The 23,004-nt window shown below is 36.1% G+C and overlaps 2 protein-coding genes across 2 annotated transcripts; one reads left to right on the top strand and one right to left on the bottom strand.

Annotated features, from left to right (window-relative positions):
- The first annotated feature begins 1,354 nt into the window (after positions 1 to 1,354).
- On the top strand, positions 1,355 to 1,672 carry LOC120088919. Its single transcript, XM_039046358.1, has one exon. The coding sequence runs from the start codon at positions 1,355 to 1,357 to the stop codon at positions 1,670 to 1,672; it is 318 nt and encodes a 105-aa protein (XP_038902286.1).
- Positions 1,673 to 9,039: 7,367 nt separating this feature from the next.
- Positions 9,040 to 11,062, bottom strand: LOC120088887 (L-ascorbate oxidase homolog). Its single transcript, XM_039046326.1, has 3 exons — positions 10,728 to 11,062; positions 9,516 to 10,622; positions 9,040 to 9,413 (listed from the first exon to the last, which is right to left on the bottom strand). The coding sequence occupies exons 1-3, from the start codon at positions 10,973 to 10,975 to the stop codon at positions 9,113 to 9,115; spliced, it is 1,656 nt and encodes a 551-aa protein (XP_038902254.1). The 5' UTR covers positions 10,976 to 11,062; the 3' UTR covers positions 9,040 to 9,112.
- Positions 11,063 to 23,004: the final 11,942 nt, after the last annotated feature.

Here is a 23,004-nt window from a genome sequence, read left to right as displayed (position 1 = left end):
AGTTTAAAGTATATCTTTGATCAGAAGGAGTTGAACTTAAGGCAGAAAAGGTGGATGGAATTTATCAAAGATTATGATTGTACTATTGAGTATCGTCCTAGTAAGGCAAATGTAGTGGCAAATGCTCTAAGTAGGAAGTCAGGAACAACTAAAGCTGCTATTTTCTCAGTCAGAGGTTTACTGATGTGTGAGTTCAAGAATGTCGGGGCTATTCTAGTAGTTGGCCAGATGGGAGGATTGTTGGCTTCATTCCAGGTACGACCTACCCTAGTTGATGATATTTTACGTGAACAGTTAGGAGATTTTAATCTCTGAAGGATAGCTGAAGAGGTAGATAAGGGCCTGAAGTCTGATTATCAGATAAGAGCATATGGCGTTTTGCTCTGGGAAGGTACGGTGTATGTACCTAATACCATAGCACTTAAACAGTCTATTCTAGAATAGGCACATAATTTAGTCGATGCTATGCATCCAGGCAATACGAAGATGTATAGAACATTAAAGAAGTCGTACGGGTGGGCTGGTATGAAAAGAGAGATAGTAGAGTATGTTGATAGATGCTTGGTATGTTAGCAGGTTAAACCTGAGGTATAGAGGCTAGTAAGATTGCTTAATCCACTCCTAGTACTAGAGTGCAAGTGGAAGCATGTCATGATGGATTTCTTATTTGGTTTGCCCAGGACACCATAAGGTATGGCGAGATATGGGTGATTGTTAACAGTCTGACAAAGACAGCCAAATTCTTACTTGTTAAGACTTTCACCTTGGACAAACCAGCTAAGCTCTATGTTGACAGAATTGTGAGCCAGTTCGGAGCTCCAGTATCAATAGTGTCATATTGAGATTTAAGGTTTACATCGAAGTTCTGGCCTAGTTTGCAGAAGGCTATGGGCACCAAGTTATTTTTAGTACAACTTTTCATCCACAGACAGATGGTGAGTTGGAGTAAATGATTCAACGTTAGAAGATATGTTGAGGGCATGTGTAATACAGTTTAAAGGCAGTTGGGATACACATTGTTGTTAATCGAATTTTTGTATAACAACAATTATCATTCATCGGAATGGCTCCATAGGAGGCTTTGTATGGAAGACCGTGTAGGACTCCAACATGTTGGAATGAAGTAGGAGAAAAGAAACTATTATGCCTATAACTTGTTCAGCAGATATCTAATAGTGTTAAGCTTATTAGAGAAAATCTTAAAATAGCATGAGACAGGCAAAAGAGTTATGCGGGTAAGCGGAGAAGGGAGTTAGAGTTTGAAGTCGACGACCAATAATCTCCATGGAAAGGGATACTTAGGTTTGGAAGAAAAGGGAAGTTGAGCCCTAGATACATAAGATCTTACGAGATAATGGAACGTGTTGGTCCAGCAGCTTACAGGTCAGCTTTACCCTCAGAGTTAGCTCGTATCCATGATGTTTTCCACGTGTCGATGTTGAGGAAGTATGTGTCAGATCCTACTCATATATTGTCAGAACAGCTAATGCAAGTAAAAGAAAATTTGTCATATGAGGAAGAACCAGTAAAGATTCTTGATAGAAAAGAGCAAGTGCTGAGAAATAAGAAGATACCTTTAATAAAGGTTTTATGGAGGAATTATGGCCTTGAGGAAACTACATGGGAAGCCGAAGAGCAAATGAGAAGTAGATATCCCCAATTATTCAGTTGATATCCTTGAAGAAAAATTTCAAGGATGAAATTTCATAAGGGGGAGATAAATGTAAATCTCAAATCCTATTTTCCCTACCTAAGTATGTTCACTAGTATGTTAAGAAATTAAGCATGAATTAATATTATGTTTATAGGGAAGGGAATGAAGATATTAAAGAAGAAAGGAAATGTCTTGAGTTTTAAGAAATGAGATCTCAGGTAGCAAGATGTTTGGTTTTAGCAAGTAGAAATTTTGGCTAAGTATTTAAGCCAGTGTAGCCTTGCGATGAAGCTTGTGAAACATGGGTGCATGAAGTATGTGGTGTGCGGTAGCCAAGGTTAAGTGTTGGTAAAGGGCTTTCTATGTGCTAGCAAGGGGTAAGTGGTGATCAAAGCCTTGAGAGGTTATTGATGCATGCAGCAAGGTAAGGGCGTGTAAGCATTAGGCTGTTGAGGCGTCGAGTGCACGACATGAGTGAGGCAGCTTAGGCGCTAAGGCTATGCGTGTGCACTGACCAGTGTGTGAGCGGTGAAACTATGCCTTGGCCACAAGCCTACAAGGTGAAGTGCCAGATCAAGCATTGAGTGGTAAGCGGGCGTGCCATGAAGGCCTTATGCGTTGGAAGGCTGTGCATGTGCATAGGTGTGCACTAGTGGAAGAGACGTGAAGCATGCACTGCTCCAGAAGGTATGCGCCGAGGCTTGTGTGTGTGCATTAGCTGGTGGTGGCACGCGACAATAAGAACATGTGATGGCCAAGGCGTACGCCTAGTTGGTGATGTGATGGGATTGAACCATGCGTTGGCTAAGGCTAGGTGATGCACTATCTGAAGGGGCATGTGGCCAAAGGGTAGCAAGCAATTGCATGGAGTATGAGCCTTGTGTTGATGGCCAAGGGAAGATGATCAACTTAACCACCATTTAAGTGGCCAACTGTCATAATCAGATCATTTAATTTCAATTATTGGATGATGTGGTAGCTTGATAATTAAGGGAAAGCATGTAGTCTGTGGTATAAAAGGGATGGCCAGCTTCAGAAGCTTGGTTTGAGCATTTCACTAGTGCTATCAAGGTGATTCCATAGCCGTTTGAAATCCTTATGAGTCTAGTTGATAGGCCTACTAGAAGGAAACTCCATAGGAATCGAGCTGAAATTTGAAGGTTTTGCTAGAAGGTCGAGCTCCTAGATAAATTCTGGCCAGTGTTGAAGGTTTAAATTTTCTAGCCAAACCATGAGGAATTCTGAGCTCAAAATGTAAGAATGCATGTTAAATAATTTTGAAGAAGTTTATAGAAGGAAATTTTTTGGTAAAAGGCTTGGAAAATGAGTTATTTTAATTATAAGTTGAATTTGGAAATTTTGAACAAGCAGACAACTATTTGGGTTGAACAAACAAGTAGCTTAAGGGATGGCACGTGCGCAAGTGGATAGGACATGCGATGAGCTGTGCGGGGAGTGTGCGATGTGTTGTGTAGGCATTTGTTGAAGGCTCAGCCGCATAGAAGACTGTGTGCGCACAAAGGCCGATTGATGCAAAGCCCTGTGCAAGTGAAGGCGTTTGGTTGTGTGCGAGGGGGGCTGAAGGTGTGCGTCAGGCTAAGCGGGTGTGTGCGTTGAGCATTGAACGCATAGGTTGTGAAGCGTTGTAAGGGCGAGCAGCTGGACAGGCACTTGGGCTATGCGTTGGGGCATGGTGTGGGCTTTGGTGTTTCTTGTTGTCCACCTAGTTGAAACATAAAATTCAAGGAAATTTCTTAGTGTTGAACGCCTAAGGTATGCGTTGGGATGAAGGAATCCTAAATAAAGATTAAATAAGAGCTTAATTATGCAAGTTAGTCTCAAAAGAGAGACCATTACTAGTAGCTAAAGCATGTTGTTATGTCTACAGGGTTGACACCAATTAGAGAAGCTTACCAACCTTAAAAGGAGTTTCCAAAGCCATGAATGACAATCTAAGAATTTTTCTAAATGTTTTAGTAACTCATGCTTGCTTAATTATAAGAATGTTTTCCAGGAAAACCCAGTTTTAAGAGCTATTATCGCATGCTAGTTTAAAAGAATGTTTATAAAGCATGTTTAAATATTTATTTTTATGTACATAAAGCATGAATTAGAAGTTTATAAAGATATGAAAGTTCTTGTTCATGTTACTATGCTTTCAAGCATACATGTTATTAAAGAATAAGTTTTATGACGAGCATGATAAACCTGATACTGAAGGACTCTGAGAAGGTATCTGGACCATAGTACCTAAGGTATGACGATAATTATTACCACGTGCACGTAAGTAGATTCGACGTTGGTTATGTTGAGATCACTCCACACCAGCTAAGGCTTGACATTGAGGGATTGAGCAAAGAAGGTCTCTCTCAACTGAGGATCAATTCAATTATGTTTTTAGTTATGAGAAGTTTATAGAACCTTTATAAACATGTTTCTTGGCAAGTCTCAGATTTCAGTTTTTGATTTCTAGCTAAATTTTAAGCATGAGAACTATGTTTTATTAAGCCACTCACTGGTGTAGTTGCTCACCATGTTTTGAATGTTTTCTCTCCCCAGGAGATAACTCTGCTACTGCTCTACCATTTAAGGGTGGTAATTGCTACAGTCACGTTCCCTTACAGGTTAAAAGGATAATCTGGGAGGGAGTGTGACATATCCAACCTTATTTATCTACTATAGATCATTTAGGTTATCACTTAAACATGATTCACCCATATGTCTCTACATACATGTTTAAGCTAGAAGATAACCTTGGATCTTAGTTTATTTGTTTTTGGTTAATGAAACTAAAATTGAAATAAAACATCATATATTTTATTAAATTTATAAGATGTTTGTACATTACAATTACAAACTATAGGTGTCCGGAGCTAAGTAGGTGTCGTTAGTTCTACCTAACCCGAAACAAAAAATATTTATAAAACTCAAACAACAACCTAACTAACTCGCAATTAAAGTAGAAGTAAGAGGTCGATCCACAGGGAAATGTTATTTAATCTTTTCTTTAACGAAGCTTAATTATGAAAGCTATAAAACGGGGGGTTTTTTTTATTAAAACAAGAAACATGCTAAAAATCAAAAGATAAATGATAGTTGTAATCAAGTTTAGAACAATCTTGCTTCTAATCAAAGTTAGACGTTTATTGCAATTCTTATCACTGAATTCTACAAATTTAATTCACAATCGGATTAAGCACGCAACTACTTACTTAATCTAGATTAAACTAGCCTCTACAAAGATGAACAACTAGCATAACCTAGTCAAGAAAGCGTTCTAATCAATGATTAAGATAGGATAGCCCTAACCCTACATGCTTCTACTTCTATTGGGTTCCTTGGCGGTCATATAAAAGAGAAAACATGCGCATTAAGTTATAGGATTCAATTGCGTCGATTAATTGTTAAGATAGTTTACTCAATTAACCGAATTTTCTCCAAATCTAGTAATTAGTGCGTCCTAGGTTAGTCAACTATTCAACACACAATTACTATTGCCTCTTGGAGATCTTGGCTAGACATTCTATCGAACACATTAAAAGCAACGTATTCAATCATGAGTGAATGTGATAAAACCAAGCATCTAGGCTAAACATGCTCAAGATATAGATCGTTCAACATGAATCAAGAATTAAAATTGGATTTAAGAATCCTTAAATTCAAATTGCTAATGATAAAGAAAAGTAGAAAACTCAAAAGACTTTGCAATAACTCTTGAAATAGAAACAAGATTGAATTACTTCATAAATCCATAGAGAAACTCATAAAGAATTACAAGGTGATTACAAATAAAAAAGAAATTAAAATCTAACCTAGATAAGAAACAAAATTACCATAGAGACTAATTGATCGAGTTTTCTGCAGTTTAAAAAGCGAGTTTTCTGTTTCATACTCGATACTCGATGCTCGATGGTCAATATTTGATGCTCAATTACTCAGTAGCATTCACTCGATGACTTTTTTAGTAATTACTCGATGACTCAACGTCTTTACTCGATGATACTGGATCATATTCTGGTAAATACTCAATAGCCTTTTTACTCGATGCTTGGTTACTTAACAACCTTACTCGATGACACTCGATTTGTTAATTTTTTTGGTTATTTTTTATCCTTTTGGCATAATTTTCTTATAATGACTCCTAAATGCCTCGAGGACCGTTTTACCTACAAAATGAGCATTTAAAGCAAATAATCAACACAGTTTTGGGAGAATTAACATAGAAAATATTCATCTTTTAAAAACCTAACAATAAGACCCTACGAGATTTAGGGCATCAACCCCAACAAAGGTGTGGCTCCACATTATTCAAAATCTAGAATCAGCCCTTAAGAGAGCAATTTATCTACTTACTCTAACAATATGGAAGGAGTAAATTTCTTCTTGTGTAGCTGTGTTTCCAACTTTCCAATCAGACGAATCTAAAAAATAGTAGATACATTGAGTTGGTAAATCTGGCCACTCTCACCCATGTAGTTTAAAGAATCGCTCTCATAGTCAAGAGTTCATAACTCACTTAGAATTAAGGTCAAGTCATCTATTGTCATCCTAGTGAAATATAAGTTTCTTTTAGCAACAGTGTTATATAGAGAGACTATTTTTCGTGGTCCGATCTTATACAATTCTTTGTATAGGATACCCCTACTCACATGTCTCTACATGAATGGTCATGACCAAATCATTTGTAGCACTTTACAAGAATTGAAATAACTACAAAGCGGGTCGTATCCATAGTGTTACCAGGATAAGGTATCCAACCTTATCTATCTACTACAGATCATTAAGGTTATTACTTAAACATGGTCCACCTGTATATCTCTATATACATGTTTAAGTTATATTTAGTAACCTTGGATCTTAGTTTATTGGTTTTAGGAATGCAGCTACAACCTATTTTATTAGATAAATAATATGCTTGTACAAATACAGTTTATGAGCTACATGACTGCAAGATCTAGGGCATCAACCCCAACACAAGTTACCTTATACGGAGCCATAATGGTATTTATACTTGTAGTTGACCTGGAAACCTTCCCTCATAGGGTTTTCGAGTTGCTTTAGGTTTATCCCCCTAAATTATTAGGCTTAGGTGTGAGAGGGTGATGTTGTTTGGCATTTTACTAAGGTCAGCTTCGACCAAAACCAAAGCTGGGTACCTCATTTTAGCTATACTTTGGGCATGGAAAAGTCACTTCAGCTAAGGCATACCTAGGTATTTGATAAGGTTCGGCCTCGGCCAAGGCCATGGTCAAACATACTTACTTGGGCCAAGGCCCAAGCGAACCTCTTCTCCTAGGCTCATTTTGGTCCTAGGTTATTACCCTTGGTCCGAAATATGCTATATTCTTAACTTTGTTGCTCATATTCTTGCCAAATTATGTTCTTTTGTCCAAAATCACTCGTAACATATATAAAAGAGAATTTGTCTCCTCTAGCTACGTATGAATATCAGGATTTTCCTTTTTGCTTGTTGCTTGTCGTGTGAGTGTAAACCTTCTCTAAGAGCAGTCTAGAATATAGAAGATCTAGAATGAAGAATTGACAACGATGACAAGAAGGAATCTATATATATATATTGCATAATAATTACCAATCTAAGTACCATGTCATTCTACAGTTAGTAGCTGAGTTTGTGATGATAGCAAAAGACATGATTTTTATTTTTTTTTTTGCTATTTTATCGATCGTTTTGGTATATTTTAATGTGATATATTTTTACTTTAGAATTTTGTGAGATTTTGTGGAATTTTATGGGTTAGCTTAGGCCTCATCAAATAATCATTTGGTTTTTATTTTTAGTTTTTGAAGATTAAGCCTACATCCTTCCATCTCTAAATTTTTTATTTTGGTATCTACTTCTTATCAATGTTTCAAAAAATCAAGCCAAATGTTGTAATAAAAAACTAATTATTTTTTAAAAACTTGTTTTTGGTATTGGAAGTTGGCTAAGAGTTCTACTCTTGCACTTAAAAAAGATGCAAAACATAATAAAAAACTGAGAGCAATACACTTACTTTAAATAATCAAAAACAAAAAATGAAATGGTTACCAAACAAGGGCAAAGTTTTTATTTTTATTGTTGTCGCTAAAAAATTGGCATAAGAATTAAATAAATTAGAGAAAAATAAGAATATTCATATGAAAAAAAAAATGAAGATGTCTATACAATTTGACCATAAACTTATCAAGTGATATCAATTTTAATCTTAAATATTCAATTTCATCCAAATTGTACTACCTCAAACTTAGTTAAATATTCCAATCTCAACCCTAAACTTTAAAATGTGTTGTTATTTAAAACTCTTATAAGTTCTTATATATTATTGTTTAGAGATGTTTCCCTGATCCATATTCAATGAATTATAAAACATATATATTATATAAAATATCTAAAATTTTGGCGAAAAACGACAATAGAGCTAAATGGTTTTTTCTTATATACAAAATTTATTAATTTTGGTAAACATATTTCATAGTTAATTTGTGCATTGTTCAAACTTGTTATTGTGTACAGAACTTTATTTTTTAAAATATTAATAAAGTTTATTAAGATTTTTATCCTGATTTATGTTGAATTTTGTGGAAAAACAAACAAAAAAGGTTGAATTGAGGGTAAAAATTTCAACGTTTATAATATGATTAAATTTAATGAAATTAAATGTTAAAGGTCGAATTTGACGCAACCTAACAAGATTAGGGTTTCTTTGATTTTACTATATATGACATTAGGATTTGTAAAATTATTTCAAATTTTAAAATTTTCGGAGAATGAAATGCTTTTAAATTTCTATTTCCGTTTGAAACTAAATTTATTGATAATCTCTAAACTTAAATTTTCTTATTTGTTAGCTAGACATGAGAATGAAAAGTGAGTATTATTTAAACCTTTTTCCATTATAATTTTTGAAGAAACTTATATTAACAATTATACAATATGTTGATATAGAAAACAATGTCAATGACGTATAATTCTAAAAGCATACACTTGAATAAACATGCAATGATAGTCGAAGAAATAAATGCACCAAAAAAAAAAATTGAACCTACAATATTGGGCAACAGTCATTGTAGTCTCATTAATGAGACCACAATGTAGGTCAAGATTTAAAAAAAATCTATACAAAAATACGAGTAGAATTGACTTGATTGCAGAATATAATATAACTATGTGAAATGAGTAATAATTAGTAATAGGATTGTTGAATCAAACATTTATCTACTTGGAAAATTTAATTGATGCAAAATGAATCTGTGTTTTATTTCAAAATTCATTATATGGAAAGCAAAAAAAAAAATACAAGAAAACAAGAAGGCTCAATACTACAAATAAATTATAAGACGATAATCTTATATTTTTAATTACTTGCAGCATTTATGCATGGAAATTTAACCTCTCCAAATTACTTGATGTGCAGCATATTTTCACAATTGGAGTTGAGGAAGGGTAGATGAACGGCTTCAAATGGTATATGGCTTGGGCAATGGCATGCCGTTCACCAGACCACATAGTAAAGTGTGGTCTGGGATGTTGTACTCATCTCTAAGGGATCGAGCAGGTGAAAGAACGCTGATGTAAAGTTGCTGTCCCAAGTAACGATTTTCTGTCAATTCAGACCTCAAATTCCACATTCCAGCATTGTCAAATGTGAGAAGAATGGCCGCCCATGAATGAGGGAAGACTTGAATTGTATGCCTGCTCACGGCATCTAGAAGATTGTAGTTTGCACGCTTCTCTGGAGACCATCTCCCAGGCTCAATGCTGTAAAATATTGAACAAGAATTCAATACCTATCCTAGATTTAGGAATACATAATTTATATTTATCAACACAAACTAATTGTTTCAAGTGAATGATACTTACGCAACAGCAAAGAAAGAGTAGCCATTCAAATGCCATGACTGGAGGCTCTTTTCGTGATTCTCAAAAATGATCTCTACGAAGTTGCGGAAGGTTGCGTTAATAACATTAGGAGCAATAGTCATAGTAGTTCCTTCTGGCCCCTCATCAGAAATCATATCGTACTTGAACACCTTTTCAGCGATTCCAAAGTACTCTGCAAGCTTCAATGGAGTTTCAGGATCAACATGAGAGACACCATTGATTGCATATCGCAGCTTACCATCCACCTTACTAGCTGAATTGAACAGCTTGATAGTACGAGTAATGTTGATGGAACCATAACGGTAAGAGCCTTGGGGATTAGGCCTTGCAGCACTGGCAGTAAGGTTCCAACGGAAGGTACGAAATTGATTGAGGGACCAAGCCCAACCCATGGGTGCCTTGGGGATTTCAGGAGATGCGGGACCTTTGCCATTGGTGTATCGAATAATGCCTTTACCAATTACAATGTTCTTAATGAACCTAGTAGATGCAACCACGTAGTAATCTTTGGGCTCCTGGTTGGCTGTGACTAGTACTGAAAAGCATTGTCCCACATGGATGTCAAGTGATTCGTAATCGTTTTGCACGGTATGAGACCCCTCCATCTCTACCAACTTCATGGTGTGTCCTTGGAATCTGAAGTTGAGAGATGTCTTGAGACCCACATTGCAAACTCGATATTTGTAAGTCTTTCCAGGCTTCATGGTGAAAAGTGGCTCATCGGTTCCATCACCTTTTGCAGTTTTCCCGTTTATTAGGACACCCTCAGGTCTAGCGATGGAGCGATGACCATTGTCTAAGATCTGCTTAAGAGTGGTGTGGCTCTTGGTGTACCAATCACCAACAAGGACAGTGTAATCATCTTCAGGATCAGCATAAGGGACAGGAATTAGTAAACGACTATTCACACGGAGGCCACCGAAGCCTCCTGCTGCTCTGTGCATGGCAGTTGATGGGTAGTAGAAGAAGCTTCCAATTTGGTCCTTAACTTGAAAATGGTAGGTGAAGTTTGCTCCCGGTGGAATTGGGCAATTGGTTCCAGGTAGTCCATCTTGCCATGAGTTTTTCCGGTGCTGAATACCGCTCCTGCAATTCCCATTCCATTTTGTTGTTTGTATTATACCATCGAGATAATCAATAAAAAGAGTTTAAATGTGTATGCATATGTAAATATAAACACAATTGCTATACCAATGTAGAAGAAAGGGTTCATTGAGGTTGTTGAAGACGTTAATGACTATGTTGTTGTTGGATGTGGAGTTGATATTAGGTCCAGGGAATTGGCCGTTGATGAGAATGCCTTGTTGGGGAACGCCCAAGGGAGAGATGGTGCCATAGGTGACATTCCATGTGAAGAAGAAATAAGGGTCTTCACCTCGAACCGTCGACATTGTTGCTGCCGAAAGGCAAAGCAACACAGTAAACATCATTGTAGCCATCTTTATCTCCCCTTTTTCTCTCTTTCGTTTCTTCTGTCAAATCAATGCTTTTGTTCTCGAGTAGACTGTGTATTTAAAAACACAAGATGGATTATTGTTTTGTTGCTGATGCTATCCCTTCCAATCCTTCGTTTATAAACCCGTTAAAGTCAATTTCTGTTCCACAGACTGCTAGTTTTTCTCTCTAATCTCTCCCTTTTTCTAGCATTGAATGTTTCCCTACCTCTCGTTTTTAAGAAAAATGCTAACACACCTCTTCAAACGTAATGTTTCCTTCAATAAATTAGTGTTTAACTCTCCACAGAATGTGGAGTGAGAAAGACACGTGGGTGAATTTTATTTTCAAGTACTACTCGATCTTCACTTAAAAAGCTTATTATTTTATATTGAACCCGAAATTTTAGTGTTCTAATTTCAAATGCTTTCAATCAATTTTTGTTCCTAGCAAATTATCTTTAGTAAAATTGTAATGGATAGCAAAACAATATAAGGATATTTGTAAATATATCAATTATTTTCTAAAATTGTAAATATAGTAAAAAAAAATTAAATCTGATTCTCAATTTTTTTTATTGCAATTTTACCCTCATTCATTTATCAACAAATGTATTTGATATACTTCCTATTTTAGTATATCAATCAAATATATACTTAATAATTGGTATATCAATCAATCCATATACTAAAGTTAAAAAATATCATTTACACAACTGATATATCGTAGCTTTGTTTATTCAATTATGGTATATATATATCTATATCTATATCTATATCTATATATATATATATATTGATATAAAGTTATTTTCATCTGATTAGTTCAAATTTGAAGTTGATGATATATGACTATTAAATGCATTTATTTTGTCTAATGGTATACCAAACATAAATTATATTGATCTTTTTTATTTAAATGTTTTATATGATTTTAATGTTATATAAGCTATATTTAATTTGGTATATTAATTGTATAACAAATATTTCATATTTCGTATATTAATTGATTGACATATTTGATTTAGAGAGAGAAAAAGCATATCAATGATATTGTCATACCAAATATATGAAAAGTATATCATTTAGATTGATATTTAAAGTATAACATTGATCTTTCAGATATATATTAACATTAAATCAAAATTAATTACAAATAGATTATTAGTATATCAATAGTAAATCAAAATGAGCTCAAAATGTAATACTGAGTGTTTGGTGTTTATGTAGTTTATCAACACTCACTCAAATTTTACTTAAACTGTAATATAAATGTATCGATAAGATATTAGTAGTCATTAAACATTCATTTTATGTTCATTTTTAGTGTATGAATAGTATATCATTTTATGTTCATTTTTAGTGTATGAATAGTATATCATTTTATGTTCATTTTAAGAATTATATTGGTGCATCATCATTATTATCAATAATCATTCAAAATTTAATTTCAACTATATATATTATTAGTGTATCAATAGTTATAATTAAGCATATTGAGATGTATACCCTAAAACCTCGTAGTTATATATTATTTGAATCAATAGTTGATTGTTTTATATATGCAATAATCCATTAAAGAAAGATCCAAGGTTATTTTATGTAACTTAAACATGTATGTCGTTGACATATAGGTGGATCATGTTTAAGTAATAACCTAAATGGTCTATAGCAAATGGATAAAATTTGGTGCCCTATCCTGGTAACACTACGGATATGGCCCATTTTGTAATCGATACCATTGTTGTAAAGTGTTACAAGTGATTTGATCCTAATCATTCATATGGACAAATGTGAGTGGAGATATCCTATTGATAACTTGTAGAAATACAAGTTACTATAGTCTTTTTACTTAGAATAATGAGGTAGATAGGCAGATCATGCATCAATAATGCTAGGAAATCATGCTAAAAATGATGCTTGCGTTGAGGTGCACAAAAAAATGTTGATGACCATATATAATGAGTTAATGTGCGTTGAAGTGTATATTTTAAAGTTATCGCAGGAGTTGATTGCATGCGCTGATCCTGATGAAGAAACGTTGATGGACATGCCTCAGAATCTCTGATCCTATCCAAGTAAATCTCCTGTTGCAACTTCAGAGTGATGACCATGATAGTAGCTCTGACATCCTCGCCTACCTTGTCAAGAATGGTGACTATCCATTGCAGGATCCTCGAGGTCATCAAAGGATGGCTCTATAAATAGAGCCTTGACATCAATAGCAAAGTATCTGGGAATTTTGCCTTAGGCAAAAACCTATTATCACATGCGAGAGCACATTTAAGAATTTCTCTCAGAGTTCTTCACTTCCACAAATAACCTCTGATTAACAACTGGAACTATGTCGAAGCAAGAGTCTGAGAGGGCCTTCTCCACTTCACACTACCATTCCATCACCAGCAGCCTTGACACACATCTGTTGGAAGCAAGAGATTGCTAAAAACTAGTCATGCATCTTTCTATCTTATCTCTGCTGTTATATTACATTTTGGCTTAAGACATTAACACATCTTGTAATCAACCCATCTATCTATGTATCATCATGCCAACCTTCATTATCTTCCTTATCTTGACCATTGCTTTCTCAATTACCATGCATTGCTAATCTTCATGGAGGGGAAGTTAATGCTTTGAACTAAATTGAGCCTTTAGAGGTCAATTCTGTTTGCTTGGTGTATAATTATTTGAATGCTTGCCTTTGATCACTCATTGAGTAAGCAGCTATGACCAACTACCCAAGAGGATAAGTAGTTGTGGAACTCATTAAGCAACATAAGAAGTGTTTCTAGAGATAGAAATAACCTTATGCTCAACGCATCATCATCCATGCGTCATAGAGATATGACAAATGTGGCTAGCCATCAAGAGGTGTGCGACAAACGGATGATGCAAACAAGGATTCTGCTGAAAGCTAAACTTAGATATGCGACATTGATTTTCCCTAAACCCTACTTTTCCCAAGCGTTTCTATTACATGTTAAAGTTGTTTTTTCCCTAAAGACTCTCAAAATTATTATCGCAATGTTCACTACATGTTTAGTTAGTTTAGTCGTATTAGTTAATTCATCACATAGTAGTTAGTCACATGCTTCTTACTTTTTTTTTTTTTTTTTATTTTAGTTACTTAAATTCCACCTCAAACACATTACTTTACAATCATCTTTAGCTACAAGTCCCCGTGTTCGACCTCAGAACATCTCAAGAAACTTGTGATCTTTTTATACTTGGCAAGAGAAAAAGAAAACTTGTGATAGGAGCGCATGATTACTACAACTAAATTTATAATATTGTTATCACATCTTCAATCCTGTATAGCTCACAAAAGACATGTCATTAAAAAAACAAACACCTATACAAAGAGTTTGTATAAGATTGGACCGCGAAATGACTAGTCTCTCTTTATAACGTCGTTAATTGAAGAGACTTACATTTCACTAGGATGACCATAGGTGACTTGACCTTAATCCTGGGTGAGTTGTGAACTCCTACCTATGAAGGTGGTTGTAACACCCATACCCTTGCAAGATTACTTAGGTTGGGATAAGAACTTTTAATTAAAGTCTTGGAAGAAAAAAGTTTAGTTAAGTCTCTAAACTATGTCATGGAGGAAGATAAATTTCTAAGTATTGGGACCTTGTGGTTGAAACCTAACTAGGTGAAGTCAGAATTTTGGTTAAGTATCCAACTATGTAGTGGGAGTTAAGAATTAGAACCATGGCATAGTGAAGAATGGAGGGATTTGACTAAGTGTTTGAGGTATGCTTTGGGCATGGAAATGCTTTAAGGCATAAGTTGACCTAAAAAGAGTAAAATTGGGCTAAGTGTTGGAAACTACCTAAGTGGGATTCATACTAGGGCCCTATTGGATGCATGATGAGCCATTCTTGGGTACTTAGGGTTAAGGGAACGCATGAAAGAAGAAAGGGTTGTGTGGGACAAACCATGCGCTGAGATTGGCAAAACTAAGTGAAGGGAATAGGTGTGGACAAATGGTATGTTCAAAGCAGAAATTTGGCTAAGTGTTTGAGGGAAAGGTGGACGCATAGTCCATGTAGTGAGGGGAAAGCTAACCACGTGCTAAGTATGTAGGGAGTAAGAACTTAAGCTTGGGTATGCTAACCTAAGTTGAAGACATAGTTAGAGTTGTGAAAGTTTCAAATGCATACCAAGAGCAAGTGGATTCATAGGACAAGTAAGAAGAGTGGATTTTGGCTAAGTGCTGGAAAAGAGAGTTCAACTCGTAGCTCAATTGAGAAAACCCTAAACAACCTTACCATGTGAACGCATGTCATGAGAATTTTGGCATAGGTGAACACATGGGGGGAATTGGGGGTGTTATAACCTAATTATGGAGGCAAGTTAGTAGCATCAGGAAGAAGCAAGTTTCTTGGAATACTACCTCAAGTTGAAAGCAAAATATAGTACGTGGCTCAACCTTGTAGAATTTTGACTAAGTCCAAGTAGGAGGTGGACGTCTAAGGACCAAACTAGGGCATGAGATTGACACCAAAGAGGACCCATGTGTTGGACAAGCAAGGAAGGGACACCTATGATAAGCATGTAAGTAGGAGGTGGCCAACATGTGGAATAAGGAGAACGCCGGCAAACTCTGAGGTTGACACCTTCAAGAATCCATACGTTGGCCACCCTAGATTGAGGACAAGTAGACCCTCCATGCAAGCTAAGTGTCAAACTATGGAGTTGAAGTGCCTATAAATACCTTGAAGGAGGAATTTCATTTGTCATCACAAATTCCTTCTTCCACTTAAAGGGTAAGAGTGAGATAAGAGTAGAACTTGAAAGTGGAAGGGAAGGCTTGGCGTCCAAAAGACCCTAGGCGTTGGACCTTATAGAGCCAGAAGCACTTGTCTAGGCATTAAAAGTGAAGGTCAGGCATCCAACTTTTCAGTAAGAAGGTAACCCTGCATCCATAACAGTATTTGTTAGTTGGGAGACTTAGTTCTCATCTAATAGGGTTGGTAAGACAAAGTTAGGATCAAGAAAGTGTTCTAAGGTTAATTTAGCCCTAAAGTTAAGATTCTAAGTTGAGTATAAATCCTTATAGGGTTGGAAATTCCAGAAGAAGGAAGAGCAGTTGTCGATTAAGAGTGAGTGTAAGTGTTTTCTAAATGTCTAGTAAACACATGATTTACTTAAAAGACTAGTTTTCATACTTGCTTTAAGTAGAAATATGATAGTTTTCCAAGCAAACCAATTTTTCAAGAGTTTTCTTAACACATGCTCAATTTAAAGATGTTTATGAACGCATATGGTAAGTATTTATATACTTTATGTTATAAAGCATATGTTAATAGTTCATGAGTTTATGAGAGAAATGTTAAAGCATGTGTTTATGTTACTTATGCTTTCAGTATACATGTTCAATGAATAAGTTTTTATGATGATTATGATGATTCCGATACTAAAGGTCTTTGAGAAGGTATCTGGGGATGTTTTAGTAATGATCCTGATACTGAATGACGTTGAGAAGGTATTCGGGCTATAGTACCTAAGGTATGATGGTACTTAATTGTTACCACGTGCACGTAGGTAGAGTTGATGTTGGTAGTGTTGAGATTACTCCACACCAACTAAGGTTTGATGTTGAGAGATTGAACAAAAGGGTTCTCTCCGAACTAAGGATTATGTGTTTTATGTTTTCAGAGACTCTCTGTTTTAATGCTTTAAGTATGAGTTTGCTTGGAAATTTTTCAGAATAAAGTTTGATGTTTATGTTTTAAAGGTCACTCACTGGACTAGTAGCTCATGCTTTCCAAAATGTTTTCCTCCACCAAGTAGTGAAAGAAAGGAGTTCCAGGGTGCTATTGAGGTCAAAGTCTCTCATACTACAACCACAATTCCAAGCTTAAGCTCCTGTTATGAGTTTACCCGAGAAACCTGCATTTTCGTTATACTTGTCGAGAAGGACATAAAACTTGTGATAGGAAAGCATGGTCATTGCATACTAGATTAACGCATTTTCACTCTGACGCATGGGCATAAACGCATAGCTTAAGCATGTACAACGCATGATTGCATGCAATAACCCCATCATCTTTCCCTCCTTTTTATCCAACAAGTTTTTGGCACCGTTGCCAGGGACTTTGCAGCTAATGCTTTGTTAAGTTTTGTGTTTTCACAGGCACCCTTTTAGTCTTGGGCGTATTGTAGCTTGTGCGACCAAGTTGCAAACAATATTTGAAGTATAGGCGATGCGTCAAAAGTCAATATTGACCCCAAGATAGAAAGGTTATCTGTCGCTTGAAGCTGTAGAAGTAGTCTTAGGCACATTCAACCATCATGCGTCCAACAATTGCTGGAAGCTCCAATGATCAGGGTGAGTCCCTTGACCCAAGAGTTGAGAGCCATCTTCTGCATGGGAGACTCCTTGCGGTGACAACACTCCAATTTCTCCAGGGACGTCTTCTACTCTTATCTTTACGTTGCTTTCTTAGTTTAGTTATTATTTTTATTTATTGTTATTTTGGATATGCGGCTGCTTCCCTTGTTATGGTGCGTTTGCTCCTTGTAGGTGCGATAATAACTCTCTTCAGTGCGCAGTTACAACGGAAAAATCCTTCACATCCTTCAACACATGGATTTGATCGCATGAATTCCAACGCATTGTTGCATGCGTTATTCTACTTAAGGTTCTTTTTCTTGTTATCTTTTATGCATTATCCTTTTGAAATTCTTTCTTTCCCGATTGCGTTGTTTTGCGATGCATCTATTATGGTACAAATAATTCACCGTATCCGCTAACTAAGCATCGCAAGTCTTTCTTATTTTATTAGCTTCTTCAAATTTTGAAAGTCTAAGTTTTATTGCGCGCAAAACCCTTGTTCAAACCTTTGTTACTGCATTCCTGTGAGTTTTGTTTAGCTTGCGGTGAGAACGCTGCCAACCTCTAAGTTTGGAGGTGGCAACGGTCTCGGAGAATTGCATTCATTACATTTGCGGTGATTCCTTAAAAAAAAATCGGAATAATAACTTCGCTGTCAACGCAATGGGGAAACCCATGTTGATAAGAGTTAAGTTGTGAAAGGTACTTACTCGTAGTTGGATGTCCGCATGACACCCGTGGGGGCAAGTCAAAATGAAGTTAAGTCACCAAGAATCAATTGCATAAGTGTAACTCCTCTGCCGGGGACAAGCCAAATTAAGAAGGACATGAATTGAGTTGAATATGGAATGCAACCGAAGTTGGATACCCGCATGACGCACGTGGGGGTAATGCCAAAATGAAAAGTGTACCAGGTTCAACGTCGCATTCGAATAAGTAATCGCATAATCTTGAATTGTTTTGAACGAATGCATTCTCAAAGAGCTGAACGCAAATTGCGGAGAATGAATAAAGAAGTTATTGAAACAAGGCTTGCCAAATATAACTTAGAAAAGATTTCTTTGAAGAAGCAGCTGAAGTGGAGGAAAGAGCATTGCAGCCATGGTTAGAGGTACGACGTAAATTATATTCTTAAGAGGCCGGTCATCGCAAGAAATGTCGGAAGGTGAGTTAAGAATTTCTTGAGTATAACGCATGCTTGAGGATAAGCATGATTCCTAAGTTTGGGGGTGTGATAACTGGCAAAAATGCCAGTTATTATAAGCCTTTTATTTTAGAATTATGAGGGCTAACAAAGTAGAAAATATGGTGATAATCTTAAATTTAGCGAAAAATTGAGTTTTGCGTCAATTAGTACCTAAATTCTCACTAACCTAATTTAATGTGTTTACATCGTGCCAAAGTGTATTATTTTTTTAGCTATCGCAGGATCAAACGCTTCGTTGGAAAAAAGCCAATCGCAGAACAAACGTTTGCGCTGAAGCCAGGGCGACCGACAAGACAAACACATGCACTGATAAACACGAGCTAATCGCATAGACGAATGCATGCCGGTGATGCGCATGCGTCTAATCGCATGGAAGTTGCGGTGATCGAATGTGCCCTCGCATAGAATTTGCCGGTGAATCAAGCAAATGTGGGTGATACTTGGAGATTTGCAGCCACGGAAGTGACACTATAATAAAAAAAGGCGATTGCAAGATGGGTAGAATGCATTGAATACTTTCACCTGAATCAAGCTCGGACTGATACCTTTGGGAGTATAACAAGAATAAGACGATGTGGACATTTGCCCCATACCGCGACAAAGGCAGCAGTGATACATAACACAATCATGATAGCTGTCGATTTTTAAACTCTATAAATAGCCCCTTGGACCTTCATTTCAAAGCATCCGAACTTCTGCCTTGTGCGATCACAGATGAAAGCATGAGCGAGATTTTCAGTGAGAATTCTTTATCTCCACAAACCAAATCGAGTGACGACCAAAGCTTTAAATGCGGTGATAATACTTCAAATTTGCGAAAAATTGAGTTTTGCGTCGATTAGCACCTAAATCCTCACTGACCCCTATATTATGCGTTATTCCGTGCCAAAGTGTCTATTTTTGTAGCTATCGCAGGAATCCAACGCATGCGTTGGAAATAAGTAATCGCAGACAAACGCATGCGCTGAAGCCAGGCGACCGCAAAGACAAACGCATACGCTGAAAACCGAGCTATCGCATAGATGAATGCATGCGGTGATCACATGTGTCCATCGCATGGAAGTTGCAGTGATCGAATGTACCCATCGCATGGAAGTTGCGGTGATCAAGAAAATGTGGTGATCACTTGGAGATTGCAGCCACGAAGTGACAACCATAATAGAAGGGCGATCGCTTGATACTTCAGCTGAATCAAGCTCGGACGCATACCTTGGGAGTATCAACAAGATAAGACGATGTGACATTGCCCATACTACGACAAAGGCAGCAGTGAGACATAATCCAATCATGATAGCTGTCAGCGTTTAAACTCTATAAATAGCCCTTTGGACCTTCATTTCAAGGCAGAAGTTTGCGATCACAGATGAGAGCATGAGCAAGATTTTCAGTGAGAATTCTTCATCTCTATAAACCAGACCAAGTGACGATTGGAGCTTTCGCTAGAGATAGAGCTCGAGAGAGACATCTCCACCATTCATCCATAGCACCACCAGCAGCCTTGGCGCAGAGTCTTTCATCTTTCATTTCTCCTCTGATCTCTGTATTATATTACATTTTAGCTTAAGATATTAAGATATTTTGTAATCAATGCATATCTTGATTCCTTCAATGCCATCTTCTTCATCATCTTTATCTTTATCATAATTTACCTTCATCGTTTATTTATCAAAGGCGATCACATACTTAATCGTGTAGCCTAGAGACAAGATGCATGTAGCAACCCAACGAGAGGTGTGCGTTGTGCGAGTATAATAAGTTAATTCTGTTTGCTTGGTGAAAGGCTGTAGCGATGCTTGTCTTTGGATTGTTGCAATTCTTGTCTATAAGTTAATTAGCCGTGTCTAACTGCCTGAGAAGGTAAGAGATGAAATGAACTAAAGCAAAGTATGCATTGTTCCTAGAGATAGGAACAATCTTATGCTCGACACAACTATGCACTATAGAGATATAGTCATGTGGCTGACCACCGAGAGGTGTGCGATGCGTTAATGTGACGAGCTGGGATTACTCGAGCGATTTAAGATAATAAACATTACTATGCGTTAACGGTTGTTGTGTATCTACCAATTCTCATCGCAAGTCTCCTATTGCTCAATCTGTTTAGTTAGGAGTAGGAGTAGTGTGTAAATCCATTAAACTTCTTCTTTTTACTTTTATTCATCGCCTCAAACACATTGCTTCACAAGCATTATTGAGTGACAAGTCCCTGTGTTCGACCTCGGATTACCCGAGAAACTTGCGTTTTTGTTATACTTGGCGAGAAGGCAAGAAAACTTGTGATAGGAAAGCATGGTCATTGCATACTAGATTAACGCATTTTCATTCCGACGAATGACCTCCAACGCATGGGCATAAACGCATAGCTTAAGCATGTACAACGCATGATTGGGTGCAATAACCCCATCATCTTTCCCTCCTTTTCATCCAATAATAGTAGAGCAAACGTGGACATACTATTTACCGAGTATGGTCATACATAATCATGGGTATCTTAAAGTATCACAATAATACATAAGTAACAAATCTGTTTGGAAAGTAACCACTCACAAATATATTTTCGATTACACGCTCAATCGTTGTAAATTTCAATTCCAGTCCAACCTCAAATTCCAATTGAACACTATTGTAAAATAATGAACTACATACACTTACTTTAATCACCTAAACGAACCATTTATTTCCTAAGTACCACTTATTACTCAAATCCCAAAATCACCCTTCTCTATACTCTATTACCCATACTTAATTGCCTAACTTATCAATTTGCATACAATTTCCAAATTTCTTGTTCTCTTCTCACCAAAACAACCTACTCCCAAAAGAATTTGTCTTACTTCATTAACTCCATTTGTACTTCACCTTCGTTATCTTTAATCTAATAAATAATATACTTTTTTTTTCATTCTCTTTCTTCTGTTAATACAATATAGAAGTTACCCACCATTTTTTTTTTTTCAAATATCTAAACCATAAACATTAACTAAACTGAACCTAAACTCATGGAGTATTTAATTGCCATCTTCTTCATCCTATTAGCCTTTAATTATTGTTGTTTAAGAAGAATAAAACCCACACATCTAACCTTTTGCTTGATTCAGTATACATGATCCTCCATAATTTTTCTTAATTAAAGTGAACAAAACTTACCAATTTGAAGTCCAACCATTGCTATCAATGCTCAATAGTTATTGTTGAACTCCAAATCTCCATTGCCTGTATTGTTGTTGTTTTTCTTTTTCTTTTTCATGTGTCCATTTTTCTCTCCCACGAGGTTAGGAGAAATCTAACCTCCCAACATTTCTTTATTTCTTTATTTATTATTTTATTTTATTTTATAAACTTAATCCTATTGCCACTTAAAGGCCATCACACATCCACATGCCCTCCAACCCGTTTCTTTTTTTTTAAAAAAAAAAAAGTCGGCTCTGCATTTCTTCTCAAGATAAATTTACTTTTTACTATTTTTCCTAAATTTACTTTCAGAAATTCCTTTTACTATTATATTATAATTATCATTTGACTTCCCTTTTAATTTGTAATTTTCTTTTTACTTAAAGGACACATCAATCTCTCTCTCTTTCTTTACTATTTTCTTTTGAATAACATTTTTATTTATTTTTTAATGAAGAAAAGTCAAATAGGTTCTTACATTGAGGATATGGCTGCAACAAGATGTAATTGGTCAATGGAACGATCAATAGAGATCTATGAGCTCAGTGAGGTAAATTCATTAAAACCACAATTGGCTTCCTTAACTAATGCGATTAGTTATTTATCTACAAGAACCCAACCATCAATTACTTCGATGGCAGCTTGCAATACAAACCGATCATGGGAGATATCTGACCCTGAACATGTAAACTATGTGCATAGAACCAATCAATTCCAAGGATTACACCTATCTTCTCAGTTTCCCTCATATCAGACGTAGCAACCTACCCACTACCATCCAAGTTTACCTAATCATGAGAATTTTTCATATGCTAATAATAATAATAATAATAATTGCTGGCCCCTCCATGTTTTTCTACTTATCCTTCATATACTGAGAAGAAACTATGTGGAGGAGTTACTGGGGAAATTTATTAAGGAATCAAGGAATCGGACAAACTTCTTGGAGACTACTGTAACAAGCAATGGGAAAGCTATTCAAAACATAGAAGTTCAGCTTATGGCAACTACAATGAATATAATGCAAAATGGCAGTTTCCTTAATTGTACAAAGGAGAAACCCAAGGAACAATGTAAGGCAATAACCTTAAAAAGTGGAAGAAATGTATTTGATCCAAGGGTGAATAAGAAAGAAGAGCAAGTTACAGTAGAAACTGAGATTGATAAAATAAGAGAAGACGTTTAAAAACATGCTGATGGAAAGGTGGATGATGTTCCGGTACCACCTCATTCAGGGAGTAATTTTGATCCCTTACCTATTGTTCTTAATAGCATCTTCTATTCCTAACGTTTTAGAAAAAATAAATTTAA

This window comes from Benincasa hispida, chromosome 10 (assembly GCF_009727055.1).
Source record: "Benincasa hispida cultivar B227 chromosome 10, ASM972705v1, whole genome shotgun sequence".
Classification (NCBI taxonomy): Eukaryota; Viridiplantae; Streptophyta; class Magnoliopsida; order Cucurbitales; family Cucurbitaceae; genus Benincasa; species Benincasa hispida.
The sequence above is the reverse complement of the archived record's forward strand: the minus strand, read 5'-3'. Positions and strand labels throughout refer to the sequence as shown.